The sequence below is a fragment of the Chelmon rostratus genome, chromosome 6 (assembly GCF_017976325.1).
Source record: "Chelmon rostratus isolate fCheRos1 chromosome 6, fCheRos1.pri, whole genome shotgun sequence".
NCBI lineage: Eukaryota > Metazoa > Chordata > Actinopteri > Chaetodontiformes > Chaetodontidae > Chelmon > Chelmon rostratus.
The window spans coordinates 6598734-6614853 of record NC_055663.1 but is presented as its reverse complement, the minus strand read 5'-3'; the positions used below and the strand labels follow the sequence as shown (position 1 = coordinate 6614853).

Genomic DNA, 16120 nt, shown 5'->3' with positions numbered 1-16120 from the left:
GGGAGGAGGCAGGGTGGGTGGGGCGGGGGGGGTGTCCAGTCTGGAACAAGCATGAATGTTCCCTCAGTTCCCTCAGACATCGCACTTCCCTGCCTATTTTCACAGCAGTTCTAGAAGAGAGCAACAGAAAGAGGAGGAGGAGGAGGAGGAGGACCTCGGGGTGGGGTAGGGAGGGGTGCCAGGGTGGAGGAGGAGGAGGTGGGGTGTATTTGAGGAGGTGAGCGGGAAGCTGGGGGTGGGGCTTGCGTCCAGCCAGTGAGCTCATTGGAACAGCGTTGTTGTTTTATCCTCCTACCGAGCGTGTAGTTTTTGGAAGGCATACGAGCCACCAGCCGGCCAGCTCCCTCAGTCGCCCCTTACCGCTGCAGCAGAGAGGAGCCACCCCCACCCCTTTCTGCCCTCAACACTTGCACACGCATACACGCACACACTTCAGCCAGCCTGACTTACCCACAGGTTACCATCCCTGGTTTCGTGAGTTAGCGAGGTCAAGCGGCGAAGACTCAATTGTCCACGTTTGGCTTTACTGAGTGAGTTTCACTGGCGTTGCTTTCAAATGTCTATTTTTTTCTTACTCATCTCAACTCTCACTGGTTTTCCCTTGTCTGTATTTTTTTGGGATGTTTTTTCCCAACCTTTTCCTCCTCTTCATCCTCATGCGGCGGCGAGAAAGCGAGTGGACAGACAAGAATTTCATGCCGTGCAGTACAATGAGGACAAGCGCTGAGAGGAAGCAGGAGAGAGGTGGAGGACGGGAGGAGAGAGACAGAAAGGTGTCCTAACCGGATTTGTTTTGTCTCTCTGTCTGTTTCTCCCTCAGCCATCTGGTGCTCCGGTGGAAAATGATCCTCTGGGCCCGCTGCCTCCTGGATGGGGTAAGTTTGCCTAACACACTCCTTGTGCACACACTCCATGCAAAGATACTCTCAGTGTGAGATGCTGAACTGCTTCGATGGTCTCGAGGTTTGGCTTCTGTCAGCGGACTAGATTTTGATCAGTCTACCTGCCTCCGTACCTGCTGGTGTTGGGGTAAATCTGATCGCTCAGGATGTGACTCTTTAAGTTTAAGCTGTTTTCAATCAGAACCTGATACCCTCGTCAGTCCTGCGAGTAGCTTGGAGGTATTTTTGACAAAGTAATCAGCAGTCAAGCAATGCAATCGGTTAACATGTACACCGCGGGTTCTTGATTTCGCCACTTTAAGTCATTCAGAATGTGTGTTTCACCTCTGCAGGCAACTGTGAGGGAGTGAGCTTTAGTTGAAGCAGTGCAAAATGTGTGCAGCACAGCAGCATTTTCCCTCCTTACAGAACTCTGAGCACATTTTTGATGATATTAAGCCTTTATGCAACATCAGAAACAGAGCTGGTTCTGTGGCTGCTCGCTTCCTTTTCGTCTCCAGTGAGATAATCAGTTGTTCACTGATTGATTTATGTCCCTGCTCCTGATCTTGATTTTCATTCCATTGTTGTGTCATCTGGATAAGATGTCTCCTGGTTTCTTTTCAATACTCTGCTCATGTAATACCGATTCATCACTGCATGCACTGCCTTTACTCTATAGTCCACTAATTACAAAGTCCACATTATTAATGGCGCTCTTCATCATCCAGCATTTTCCCAAATGAGCAATGTAATGGGATCCACGCAGAATCATGTCACACACAGTCATTCATTCACAAACGAACGCTGCTGGCGGCTCCCGTCCCACCAGCATTCTCACAGACTTCATCACACGGCCATGTTCTCTCCAAAAAGGCCTCACTCCCTGCCCATGATGCCTTTTCAACATGTTGCGGTATCTCAAGACGAAAACCTCAATTATATCACTGGCTCAGATTCGCTTCTCTGGCGCGCTCTTTTTCATCTGCGGTCGCTTCCCTCGCTTTTTTCTTTTCTTTTTTTTTTTTTAAGGCTCAGATTCAAAAAGACAAAGATGGGAGAAAAGAGGGAAAGATGGAGGAGAAGGAAAAGAGACAGTGGCGAATGAAAGAAACTCGAAGGAGGAGGAGGGGGGGTTCGGACTGGATAGTAAAGTGGGGGTGGAGTGAGTCAAGGAGAAAGCTAGTAAGAGTTGCAATGTGAGCACTACTGTTTCTGGGCCCTCCACACACTCCTGTTAATGAGAAAAAGATGTCAGAGCGATGGAGGGAGGAGGATGGGGCACCAGCTACTCATGAAACCAGTAGCCTACCATACATACACCCACATACACCCACACACACACACACACACACACACACACACACTCTTTACATTTTACACACTTCCATCAAATTCTGTTTTGTGTTTAAGGTGCTTCCAAGTAGTCGTTTAACTATTTGTTAACTTTTTTAAATGAAATCTTGGATCTATTTGCTCCCAACAGCGACTTTCAAACACTCCACCACAGCCGTAGTTCCCCACACACACACACACACACACACACACACACACACACACACACACTCACACACACAGACGTAGGTTTACCCTGGTGAGGTATTTGGAACAAGCCACAGTGAAATATCACACAAGCTCGCTGGTTTTCTGTCAGCGGGGTGAGATTTTTTTTTCTCTTTATCCTAAAAGAGAGGGTGAACCCGGTCGTCGCCGTCGGAGACGCTCACCTGATCTCTCTGATCCCCGTCTAGTTATTGTGGAGTTTATCCGAAGTTTTTTCAAAATCCTCCAACTTGAAACACCGCAAATCCAATAAAAGTCTCATTTTTCAGCCTGCCGTTCTCTTCTGTTTGTGTCCGCAGAGAAGCGTCAGGACAATGGCAGAGTGTACTTTGTCAACCACAACACTCGAACAACACAGTGGGACGATCCGCGGACCCAAGGGTGAGACTGTGAACTCGAGAAAGCACTGGTGTGTGTGTATGCGCATGTGTTTGTCTGCTTGTGAGATGGTACGCCGCTTTGGGTGTTCGCTCGTACCGAAGAAGAAGCTCACCGTGCACAGTTCGGCACGCCGACAGAGGGACTCGTCTCCTTTCTGATACGTGCATGCTTCCCACTGATCCGGGATGTCCTGGAATATTATGGAATTTAAAGAGGCGTGTTCATCTGCCACAGTCCAGGGAAGTTTAAATATTAGTGAGTTTACGGGAACATGGCAGAATTTTACTCAGGAGCAGCAGTGGTGAAAGAAAATTAGTTCAGGCTTCTCCATGTGTGGGAAGCCTCGCTGCACCGTGGTTCATCTCACTGCTCCCAAAACTCTAAACACCCTGAAATGACTTTGGAAACTTTCTGGGCTGATATCCTGCGATCTATCTGCTGTTTATTTGATCATTTTTCTGGCATTATCTTCTATTTCTTTGACATTTAAACTCTTCCTGAGCTCTTTCAATTATTTTCCTCCCACCTCACTCATTCTGATTGAAGCTCTGTCAGCCAGTTGGTTCGATAATGCAAATTTCACACATTACCGACTTGAATATTCAGTTCTGTTTATGGCCTGGCTCTTGATTTTGCAGAGCCTCTACACGGCATCAGTAGGGCTAGCTGGAGATGTGTTTACTAGCCCCAGTTTGTGCCTCTTATCTATTAACATTATGTACAAGTCACAGAGCCCAGTATACCAACCTCTGACAAACCCACTTCCTGCTGTGCTGAAGCCATTTCCAGAATCTTCAGAGTCTTGTAGGATTGCAGTTTATAATATTTTGGTGTTCAAACTAAGATTGTAGCCCAAAAATTAGTCTTTGCCTAATTTGAACAACATAGACGTAGACATACAGGTGTTATTAACAGTTAGAATTCTCTATGTCCATGAGGACATGCAGCAAGGACATATGTTATTTCCAGCTACATGGATAGAAAACACAACTGACTGAATGTGCAACAGACTGAAGAGTCTTTTAGGATTCTGGAAATACCTTCAGATCCGCCGTAAGTGTTTTCTCATATATTTTAATACATGAGAGGTACTAGCTGCGGCGAGGGTGAAAGGAGGAATTCCTGGCAGCGTTCAAAATACTTCTCAGTGTCACTCCTTAATAATGAAGTACAATTTTATACAGGCCTGTCCTTCTGTGGCCCTCTAGACTTTATTTTGAGCGGCAGCAGTCTGAATAAGTCTTTGGGATCCTCAAAGGAGATAAACTCCACCTGAGCACTGCTTTGAGTTTTTGTACCATCGCAGGGTTTTGTTTTAGTGTCCAGGGCTTCAGATCCACAGGTTGGCGGGGAGGTGTGTTAGTTTCATCCCCAGGACGGGGCCCCTCCGGCTGGGACCGTGCTCACTGCCCTCTCCCTGTTGCAGGATGATCAAGGAGCACCCCCTGCCCCCGGGCTGGGAGATGAAGTACACCGCTGAGGGAGTCCGATATTTTGTGGACCACAACTCGCGCACCACCACCTTTAAAGACCCCCGACCCGGGTTTGAGTCAGGGTAAATATTCTCTCAGCCCTTCCTCCCAAAGCTGCTTTTTTTAGAAAATCAAAGTATGTCACAGACTGAGGCAAAGACATTCTGAGGAAATGATCTCTGTCATCCAGGTCATGGAAAAACACTTACAAAGTGAACTAAATCAACTTCTTTTCCATTTTTTTAATGATTGCTCAATGATTTTGCCTAGGTCTGACATTACTGCACTGCAAATCTTACTTTAAGCAATCCCCTCGTTTTGTGAAAACCCTACAAGATCATTAAAAGGGGCAAAACTGTATCTTAATCTAAACTGCACCATCTTTTTATTTTTTATCTGCCCATGTTTCATCCATTGCCTTTCATTTCTTAAGCGTCACAGATATTTTAACAAAGTCACATTTTATTACAGCAACAAGCACACACACACATACACACACACACACACACACACACACACACACACCTTCCCCCCGGCCTGTGGATGCTTGCCTTGCCTTGAAACAAATCTTTACGCAGACGTCAGGAGAGTGTGCAGATGTGCGACAACAGATCCACTGCAGACTGCACTGGCGTGTGTGTGTGTGCGTGCGTGTGTGTGTGTGCGTGCGTGCGTGCGTGCGTGCGTGCGCCGCCGGTGTTTGTGGGCTTTTTTGTGGTGATGTTCGGCATGCACGTGTGCATTAGCTTGTGGCGTGTTTGTCTGCGTGTGTGTGTGAGTGCTTCTCCAAGCTGCTTTTCATGCTGATATTTGAGCATATTTTTAGGCCGCTGGTCGCGGAGCGCTTCTGAGAGAGAGCCTTCGCTGTTTTTACAGCGATCCTGCAGGAGTGTGTGTCCGCAGCCAGCGCTCTGCCGCTGTGGTCTTAATTTCCTAACCCGAACCGATGTGCCTGGCAACGCCGCGAGCACAAACCAGACGCATTAGAGGCTCCTTCTTCTCTCCCCCCCTTTCACTCTCTCTCTTTCCTTCCTCCCATTATCTGTCTAACTCTCTCGCTCTTTCTTTCTCTCTGTGTCTCTGCCTCCCCGTTGCTGACGAGGCACATATCCAGCGTGTGTGTGTGCAGCGGGTTGGTGGAGCTTATACTAACACAGCTGCAGGCTCGGACTCAGCTCTGTCTTTGAGACCCAGACGCAACGAGTCGTTATTTAGAACAGAATAGCTGGTGTGAATTTAATATTTACTTTGAGTGTCTGGCACACAACCTGGAACATCAGGGTTTCTTAAAGAAGACCATCAAGTTTCCACTGATCAGCTGACCAGTGACGAGTTTGTTTGTCTTAGAACATGGAATTATTCAATACAGATTCCCCATGGATTTTGCTTAAATAGTGTTAAATCGACTGAGTTCCTCTCTTCTCTCTTTCTTAATGTGTGTGCAGGTCACGGCAGGGCGGTTCACCCGGTGCTTACGACCGCAGCTTCAGGTGGAAATACCACCAGTTCCGTTTCCTGTGCCATGTAAGTGTTAAGTGAACTTTTCATCGCAGTGAAACTCTCCCTGTCCACACACCACACCTTGATCTGTGCTTGTTACTGAAGTTTAGGTGTGTTCACCCAAATCATAAAAAAAAACATATTTTCACCATTACCTGGACTGGTATCGAGCCATGCAGGTAATATTTGTCTGTATATGTCCAGGATTTGTGGTGTCTGTCTCCACACAAATATAGTGGAAGTGAATGGAATTTCAGCTCCCCATTGCTCTATAGAACACACTGTCAGCAGTCTGTCTTGGGACTATTTCCTCTGTAGAAATGTTATGTTTCAGTGCTGTGAGCTCCATTAACAAACGTCCGTTCACCTCCATTGTATTTGGGTGGGGGCAGAAATTTCAGAGATAAGGTAAGTGGAAAAGTAACTTTTTTGTGATGTGATGTCAGATGCAGTTTGAGGACCATTCTTTGGCTTAAAGCTGCATGTAGGCGATGTATTCATTATAGTAATGAACTGCATTAAATTAATTATCAGTGATGGAGCAGATGCTGCTGAATAAAAGCAATACTCACCCCCTTTCAGCTCACAAAGGCTGCTTTTGGCAGGTCAAAACTGAATTAGGGGTCAGAATTAAGAGACTTGTGGTAACCAGCAGCCATCGATGTCACACAAGGCTTTTCTGGAAGTCTTACTGATTCAAACCTAAAACTAATTTCTTCTTCTTCTTTTATTTTCATTCCAGTCCAATGCCTTGCCCAGCCATGTAAAAATCTCAGTGTCCAGACAGACGCTGTTTGAGGACTCCTTTCAGCAGGTCAGAGCTGGACACGTCCGGTCTACACTCAGATATCACTACATTAATGTCACCTTGTGTTCACAAAGAGGAAAAAATCAGATAACAAAAAACAAGTCAAACCCAATGATGGTTGGAGCTCGATTTGGCCCTGAAAAATGATACAATTCTGTTAAAGTTGAATGATGTCATGAATACTGATGTTTAAAAGGCAGAGGTGCTCAATAACAATATTATACAGTATTTCTGAGATATAAAGATGGCCATACACATACTGTATAACATGAATAGGTTTACAGTTGAAGCAAAAGTAGTGATGGTTAGACAAAAGCTTCTCACTGGCTAATTACAGTGTCTGAACTACATCAACAGAACATTTCACCAGATGTTTCTCCATTTTTAGCTGCATGTAATTCCAATTTTTCTCAAACATTTTTCACAGATGTACATATGTTTATCAGCCTGTTTTCACTAAGATATCTGTAAACCAGGCTCAGATGGGTCCATACATACAGCAGAAAAACAAATATGCCACACATCTCATTAGCATCTGACAGGATGAATACATCCAACATTTATTTCAGGCTTCACATAATAAAGAAGGTAAATCATCACTTCTGCTATTTGATCTATTGCAATATGTGACTCCAGTGTTCTCTCCATCTCAAATGTTTCCTGTTAAAAAGTGTTAATCATTTGTTGATTGTACATGTGTCTCTTGTCATCAGATCATGAATGTGAAGCCATACGACCTTCGCCGCAGACTCTACATCATTATGAGAGGAGAGGAGGGGCTGGACTACGGCGGCATCGCCAGGTGAGAGAAACAACAAAACGAACACACCTTTCTTCTACTCCTCACTCATTTTGTGAGTGGTATTACAGGTGTAAAAGTTCAGGGACTGTTGTTATGTCAAATTAACATTTGTTTTTAATGTTGGTGACGGTGATGGTGTATATTTTCCTATTCCTGCCACTTCTCCACCTCTGCACCAGCTTCCTCCTCATCTGGAACCAGCTTCTGATTTGGTGTTTCCTGCGGTTCCAGGCAGGAAACTATTTTAAAAGATCATAAAGAGGCAATGGGCACAGAGCTTTACAGGGTTGTTTGACTCAAGGTGTCGGCATCACTGGCTTTCAAAACTTGTGTAGATTGGTGTGTCATACATTTGTGTGTGTGAGGAAGACATTCTCACTGGTTGCCAGCAGGGGTCACACTGTAAATTGCTTCATGCCCCTTTTAAATGCTGCCTCCTGAAACCATACAACACCTCCTACCCTCTTGCAACATTGCTGTCCTCCTTCCCTTACCCCATCCCTCCATCCACCCATCACACGTATCCATCCTGCCCCCTGTGTCTGCTGTGTTCCGGGTCTTCCTTCCTCTATATGTTGTTATTTTTCTGTTGGCGGTGTTCCCATTTTTCTGTTTGGTTTTGCATTGTGTCTCTGTCTCCGGTGTCACGTCAGTGGTTTTACCCTATGGTAGGTGACATCATGCTGTTCTACCACAGGGTAGAACCACGGACGGGATGTTGGGAGGTGTCTGCGTCCGTCCGTCCGTCCGTACCCCCCCTCCCATAAACCCCAAGAGGGAGGGCAGGGGCCTTGGGAGCGCTTGGTTCTGGTGTTGCAGCTGGTGGTGGTGCTGCTCCCTCATTCTCTCTAACATGCATCCTTACACAGTCTCTTTGTGTCTTTTTTGATTCTGCCCTGTGTATTTATCCTTCACTTTGTATGTTTTGTCTTCATATGATTTATGTGTGCAATTCTGTTAATGTACTGCATATTCTAATTTGTACCACTATCCAGAGTAGATTGATAGTGTTCTTTTTTAAAACCTGATCTACACGAGACCACCATAGAAAAATAGCCTAGATTTATAGCCTAGAAGAGAAAATAGTGTTTTAATTCTTATTAAAGTTTGGGGAAAATGATTATTCTCTTCTTTGGCTGCCTGTCTCTAAAGATGAAGTTTAAGATAGTGTATGATTAGCTTAGCTTAGCATTAAGACAGGAGACAGGGGGGACACAGCTACCCCAGTTCTGTCCACAGGCAGCCAAATCTGCCCACCACCACCTGTAAAGATCACTGATTAACACGTTACATCAGGTTTGTTTAATCGTGACATGAGTTACGTGCAGAAGTATTTCTCGACCAGGTGCAGTGACTTCTTGGTGTCGCCACAGTGAGGTTGCCAGGCAACCTGAGGCTTCAGGAAGTCGCTGGCCTGACATGAGAATGATTTAAACTATTGATTTAATGAGAAGCTTTAGGCTTTTTCAATCTGTTTAGCCAAATATAATTCAGGATCCATTCATTCACAATTATTTGGAAATGTTTATGAAGTTGGATTGGGTTTGTACTGAAGTTGTATCAGTGGTGATCTCTCAGCTCTCTGCTTTACTGGGACCACCTCATCACATTTAGAAGGTGGTTATTTCAAAACACTTAAATACAGTTTATTAGACACAGAGAAGAAGAAAAACTATCAACACTACAAAACCATCTTCAGCAGTGTGAAACATGAGGGGAATTCAGAAAATAGACCCGCCTGAAACTGACTCAGTCCTGTATTATGATGTAATGAAATATACTGAGATGCAGCAGCTTCAGGTCTCAGCTGCTCTAAGGCAACATCGTATTCAAACATACAGTGTGTCATTCCTCTGAAGTGGTACAATTACTGTGTTTCATTGTCAGTTTTCTTATTGATTTTTCTGTATAAACTGTGGCCGTGGATCATGTTCTGTCTGTGGATTAAATGTACTGTGATTGTTTTGTCTGTATTTCTGATAAGATCTTCAGCATCTTTTTGTTTTTCTAATTGTTTCTATTTTTATTTGTTCTTGTTCCTGCACTGCAAAATGTTTTATGTGCTCCCAGCGACTGCTCTGTCTCTGCTCACAGTGATCAAACTAATTCCCGCATTGTCCTCTGCAATGCTGCATTAATGTCTTCTGTCCTCTTGCTCTGCAGGGAGTGGTTCTTCCTGCTGTCCCATGAGGTGCTTAACCCCATGTACTGTCTGTTTGAATACGCCGGCAAGAACAACTACTGTCTGCAGATCAACCCGGCCTCCTCCATCAACCCCGACCACCTCACATACTTCCGCTTCATTGGACGCTTCATCGCCATGGTGAGCATCACTTTGGAATAGTTTTATTGAGATCTGATTTGCTTCCAGGGACATTCAAGGTCTTCAAAACTGAACTGCAGCAGGCAGCTTCTGTTTTTATTTTTTCCCCTTCTTCATGTTTTTGCGACAGAATATCTGCCTCAAACACGTTTTCACGATCATTGAAAAGCCATTCGTAAAAAGAAGCTTTCTACCAAACTTTTTTTTATTTTTATTGTCCATCGTGAGTCCAGCAACGTTAAAGCTGTTCTCATTTAAAAAGACACAATTATAAACCATGAGAGAGGTTTGAGGTGGAATTTTGAACAGAAACTCTGAGTTTGTGCAGATGGAGGCATCATCAGACATGACTTAACCCCATTCGATGGCAACAGAAATGTGAATGCAGAGCTTCCTATAAAGAAACGCTTCATGTTCTTCTTTTATGCACATGTAAATGTTGTATGACAGCTGGATCCAGAGATTTTTCCTTTGAATAATCAGCACAGACAGAAACATTACGTCCACATATGTGTGCTGACATATTTATGAGTTGTTTTTAAATGTGAACTTTGAGCCAAACTCGTATGCACTTGCTCCATTAGCATAGTTTCTTTTTATGTTTTTTTTTTTTTTTTTTTGAGGGGTTTGCCTTTAGTTGATAGTGACAATGAACCATGAACAGATAGACATGAACAGGGGGATGACATAAGGGCAAGGGTCCAAAGCTGGACCTGAACCAGGGCCCACAGATACACAACACTAGGTGTGATGTGGTATAATGACTCTGGGATGGAGCCATATGGCAGCCCACCTTTAAACTTGCTCTAATTGGAACCTGGGGGAGGATCTTATGTTGCCTTTACAATCCTTGTATTTTTCTATGAAAACATCGAAGTAATGAGCCCAAGACGAAATTCTGGTAGAATTGCAATTATTATTGCTCCAAGAGAGCAAATCATGCTTTTCAATCAATCAATCAGAAAATCTCCTAATTAAATTAAATGATTATTGCAGCCAAATCTTTTCTGGCACCTTTCATATAGAAACCTGTTCAGTACGATATTAATTATACATTATACATTAATTAATTAGATATTAATTAATGTACCTATTTGTACATTCGGAAAGATGTGTTTCCCTCTCTCGCTTTTTCTCCTTCACACACATTAGTTTCCACTCACACTCATGTCCTGGGTACTAACCCAAACCTCGACCCTAAGGTTTCATGATAACAGACAGTTGTAGCTAGCCAGGTGAGAGGCAGACGGTTGTCCCTGAGTAGCACATCATGACACATGTTTGTGATGTAAAATGAAGATGTGTAACATTCAGCGGTTTTTAACCTTCAGTTACGTGATTTACAGTTTGTACTATAATGTCTCTCTCTCTGGGATCAGCTCCAGATAGCTGTAGGCCCCAAAAACCGACACCCTCCACCCCTCCTTCAGTCTGCCACCCCACCCCTCACCCACACCATGACCTCACTGCCGCACCCAACCCACACCCGCCAGCAGCTGCCTATATTTAGTCCTAAAATGCACTTTGCTGACTTGCCTTATAAAGATGCTTGTCTCTACCAAGCCTGAGCTACCAAGCCCCTCTGACTGCCTCCTTTTCTCTCTCCTCTCTTTACCTTTTTTTACTTTCTGTCTTTACCCCCTCCCTTCCCACTGACACCCTCTCCTCTGTCTGTCTGTCTATAAATCTTCCTGTGTGTGTGTGAGTGTGTGTCGCGCTGGCTGTGAGACAGACACATGGTCATTCAGGATACAGTAGGACAGAACAGACTGTGACTGAGTCAGTCAGTGGGCGCCCGTGTTGTTCTTGGCTCATTGCAGCTCAGAGCCCTCTGTGGTTTTTATAACATTAAACAGCTCCGTCTGGCTGAATCTACTCACTCTACCTCTCTGTGAACACACACACACACACACACACACACACACACACACACACACACACACACACACAGACAGGAGACATGATGACTTGGTTTGAAGCTGTGTGAACGTATTGAGTTAGCATAGTGTTTTGGCTCTGGATCATGATCTAATCTTGTAGCTTTCACCATGAAAATGAGGATAAAAGGAGCAGAATAAGTCACCAGGATGTCATTTTGAAGTCAGACGTGCACGCGGCTGCCCTCTGGACCATTAAGAAACAAATATATATGTCACCTTTTGCAACTGGAGGTGTAGAAAGCTGCACAGAGTAAGCTTTTGGGACACAGATATTATATGAATTATTAGTTGTGGTTTCGTCCCAGTGAATTCATGTCTTTAAGCAGGTGTGGAGTTTTTGCTGGTAAATGATTTGGACAGAAGAATGATATCAGGCTGCCATGCTTCCAGAAATAGAAGGCCCATTCACGTTTCCTGTAAAGGTGACGGGCTGTTATTTCTAACACTCGAATGGGCACGAAACAATCCCCAGATAATCATCAGCGCGAACACCGAAAGAATATATGAGCAGTTTGTCGAGAACAAATTTGAACCATATGTCACCAGCGGCCATACAGTAACGCTATAATACCACCAAATTACAGCGGAGGAAAAATACTCCCGTCAAGCCTCTGCCTCGTTAGATGCAGAGAGTCAGACCTGCCATATCATCAGCTTCAGTGAACTGACCCTGTGTAACAAATCCTCCCTGCAGGCTTTGTACCATGGAAAGTTCATCGACACCGGCTTCACGCTGCCATTCTACAAGCGAATGCTGGACAAGAAACCCACCCTCAAAGACCTGGAGTCCATAGACCCTGAGTTTTATAACTCCATCATGTGGGTCAAGTAAGTAACACAGGTTATGTTACCTCTGAATGTGTGTGTTATTGTTATTTAATGCTCACAAAGGTGAAGGGTGGGGGGAAATAATCAGTAAGGACATTTTTCCAGGCTGCGTTTCACTTTTTCAGTGTTTATGTTGGGCATTATGAAAACGGTCAGTTACATGTTATGGCTTACTACTTATTTGTTAACATAAAATGGACAGGAAAAATGGTTTAAAATCCAATCTTTCTAAGGATCACTGACCTGATGAGGCTTAGATGGAAGTGAGAGCCTGACTGTCTCACTCCCGGTCCCAGCAGTGAACAGATCTCCAGCGCAGTGTCTAAAAGGCGGAGTGGCAGGAAATGTCCAATTTAAAAGAATTATCCTTCTTGCAAGAAATGTAGCCACGACTGTTGACTCAAAATTTTTGGGCGTGTGTGTGTGTGTGTTTGTCTAGAGAGAACAACCTTGAGGAATGTGGCGTGGAGCTGTATTTTGCACAGGACATGGAGATCCTGGGGAAGGTTTCCACTCACCAGCTGAAAGACGACGGCGAGAATGAGCTGGTCACAGAGCAAAACAAAGAGGAGTACATCAGGTTAGTTAACACGAGCAGCGAGAACCCCGACCGCCGAACAGACGGAGGAGAGTGAAACTTGCAAAAATGCAGACTTCATCAATAAAAGAGGAATGATGTCAGTGATGGAGAGCAAAACGCAGAAACCAACCACTGTTCCTTCCCTCAGCCTGCTGACAGACTGGAGGTTCACCCGCGGGGTGGAGGAGCAGACCAAAGCCTTCCTGGACGGCTTCAATGAGGTGGTTCCTCTGGAGTGGCTTCGCTACTTTGATGAAAAGGAACTGGAGGTGAGGAGGAGTGGCTTTAGGGAGCGCCAGCATGATCCTTTGAAAGTCAGAAAAAACGCAATGAATGAAAGGCTTTAGAATACGTTAAAAGTTCCTGAATCCGATTGTTAGGATTCTTATTTTACTGCCATGTTTCTGGTCTCTGAGTGTTAATCCTGCTTTGTACTGCCCAATAAGAGTATCTGTTCTGCCTGTTTGTCACTTAAGCTCGTACAAACAGTTTTCCAAGATGTAAGTGAGCTAAATTCTGCTGAGCAGGACGAACTGAGAGGAAGCAGAAGGGAGTCGCGGCCCTGCTGTTGTTGGTAAATTGCTGCAGATCCTGATTGATGAACAATTTCTCCTTGACTCCTGCTGCAGCTTTCATCTAAATGAGTCCACGTCCCAGCAGACCACCTAACAGAGACAGTGACTTCAATTAGTCTGGAGTCCAGATTGAACTCACTGTGACTCACTGTGTTAACAATGTCCTGTCCCGTGTCCTCCGTCTGAGTCACACAGACTGCACTCTGGACTTCAGGTGTCGCTTTGTTTGTTGCAGCTGATGCTGTGTGGGATGCAGGAGATCGATTTGGCCGACTGGCAGAAGAACACCATCTATAGGCATTACACCAAGAACAGCAAGCAGATCCACTGGTTCTGGCAGGTACAGCCACACTGTGCTTCAGCGGGCACAAGGCCGCAGCAGCCTTGAGCTAAACACACACACACACACACATGCACATCAGCTATGAAACACATGCATACAGTAATTGATGGAGTTATGTTCCTGCAGGTGGTGAAAGAGATGGACAACGAGAAGAGAATCCGCCTGCTTCAGTTTGTAACAGGAACCTGTCGGCTGCCCGTCGGAGGCTTTGCTGAGCTCATAGGTGCACAACACTGACGCACACAACGCCACATCCATGACACGTCACTGTCCTTCAGAAAACTTTGTGAAATAAGGATATTTGACATAAGTTTTACACAATACGCATTGTTTTGTGTATTTGTTTGTGTTTGTATTTGATGTCATTCTTCTTAAGCAACAGTATCGGCCATTTTGGATTGTTTTTACATTTAATTGACAACGGCTTAACATCTGTCAGGAAAAACAGAACTTGAGTAAAACTGGAAGTAATAGGTGGATTAAACAGGTATTTCTGTAATAAAGACAAACTCAGAATAGCAGAGCGGTGAGTGTGACATGACTGTGCTGTACTGCTGGAATTAGTGCTGTGGAAATGTCCATTATACTGAATTTACTGTGTTGTTGTAGGTTGTAAATTCACCCCCTCTAACTATATCTACGATATCTGCTTCTCTAAGATACTTACGATGACATTTGATGAAATAACGTGTTGTTGTTTTTACCCCTCAGGAAGTAACGGTCCCCAGAAGTTCTGCATAGACAAGGTGGGGAAGGAGACTTGGCTTCCAAGAAGCCACACATGGTAAGCTGCTGCCTCATCTGGTAGCACGATGAACGCTGTGTAGCAACATCATTAAAGCTTTGAGGCCCAAGCTTTTCTGAGTGGTCAGGTTGTTTAAGATGAAAGCTCCCCAAAACTAGCAAGTGCACCTTAAAGCTTGCATTGTTTTGTCGCATATACTGTTCCCAAAGGTCACGCATGAATTTCAATGCTGTTTCAATTTTTTTTGTTCGAATTATTATTTATTTCAAGGAAGAAATGGCTCAGACTGTCAATCTTCATTACACTGCAGCAGCAGTAATTAATCCCCCTGAAAACTACTGTTAGATATAGAGAGGTAATTACAGGATGTAAATACACTGACAGGCCTGTGTAGAAAAAATGGCCTCCATAAATACTATCAAAGAGTGGTGTGATTTCATGAAAATCTTGAGGATCATAACTTTCAACTCAAGGTGATCATTAGAGTAAAGATGAAAATACAGCGTGATCACCGAGAGGAATGATGAATAGTGACCCGTCTGTCTCCTCCCGTTTCTCTCCCCCTCACAGCTTCAATCGTCTGGACCTGCCGCCCTACAGAAGCCTGGAGCAGCTCCGAGAGAAACTCCTGTTCGCCATCGAGGAGACAGAGGGATTTGGACAGGAGTGACGCAGGAAACGCTCACGCGATGGTTAAAGGAGAACCTCTAATTCAATGGGAGTGTTTTTGTTATTAATATTATTATTTTGAATTTGTTAATCACAGGGCTGAGAAATCACCTGTCACCTATAGCCCCTCACCTGGGGGAGGATCATGTTTGTGAACTGGGAGATGGAGACACAAGAACATAGAGGAAGAGTGTGTGTGCTTACTTGTGCGTATGCGTGCGTGGTTGCTCACATTAATGCCATTGTGTATATGCATATAAACGGTGTGTGTGTCCACGTGGGTTTGACAGGAAGGCACATAGAGAGAAATATATTTGACTAGTCTCACCCCCCACACGTACACCTCTACTCACTGCTTAGAAACGCACCAAAACCAGGCAACAGGATCATTGTAATGTCGGCGGCGACTCACAGCAACAGCACAGCTACCCGTAAATGCAGTATGACATATCTACCAGAGAGAAATACATTTTTTTAAGATTTTAAAGTGACGAGAGAGATGGGAGAGTGTGGGAGAGAGAGAGGCAGTGTGTGAGTGCATGTGTGTGTCTGTGTATGAGAGACAGAGAGCTGTTATCAAGAACTAGTGCACCTCTGTTACAGAGGCTAGAGAGATGAGATGTGATTTTATTTTTTATTTTTCTGTTTACCTGTGAAATTCAGCGTTTTTCTCCTGTACATAACTAAAATAAATGAGATTTCAATCTGGA

The 16120-nt window shown here is 44.4% G+C and overlaps 1 protein-coding gene across 2 annotated transcripts in view; it reads left to right on the top strand.

The window, feature by feature from the left end:
- Positions 1–16120, top strand: part of wwp2 (WW domain containing E3 ubiquitin protein ligase 2) — a 54457-nt gene extending 38337 nt beyond the window's left edge. The window contains exons 11-24 of one of the 2 annotated variants that reach the window (XM_041938946.1): positions 821–875; positions 2744–2825; positions 4252–4380; positions 5743–5821; positions 6540–6611; positions 7319–7407; positions 9571–9730; positions 12365–12498; positions 12938–13078; positions 13227–13347; positions 13889–13993; positions 14123–14219; positions 14708–14780; positions 15312–16120. In XM_041938946.1, coding sequence (XP_041794880.1) covers positions 821–875; positions 2744–2825; positions 4252–4380; positions 5743–5821; positions 6540–6611; positions 7319–7407; positions 9571–9730; positions 12365–12498; positions 12938–13078; positions 13227–13347; positions 13889–13993; positions 14123–14219; positions 14708–14780; positions 15312–15411 — 1437 coding nt within the window. In that variant the 3' untranslated portion in view covers positions 15412–16120. The remainder of the gene's footprint in view (positions 1–820; positions 876–2743; positions 2826–4251; positions 4381–5742; positions 5822–6539; positions 6612–7318; positions 7408–9570; positions 9731–12364; positions 12499–12937; positions 13079–13226; positions 13348–13888; positions 13994–14122; positions 14220–14707; positions 14781–15311) is intronic. The other variant, XM_041938947.1, reaches the window with a different exon arrangement.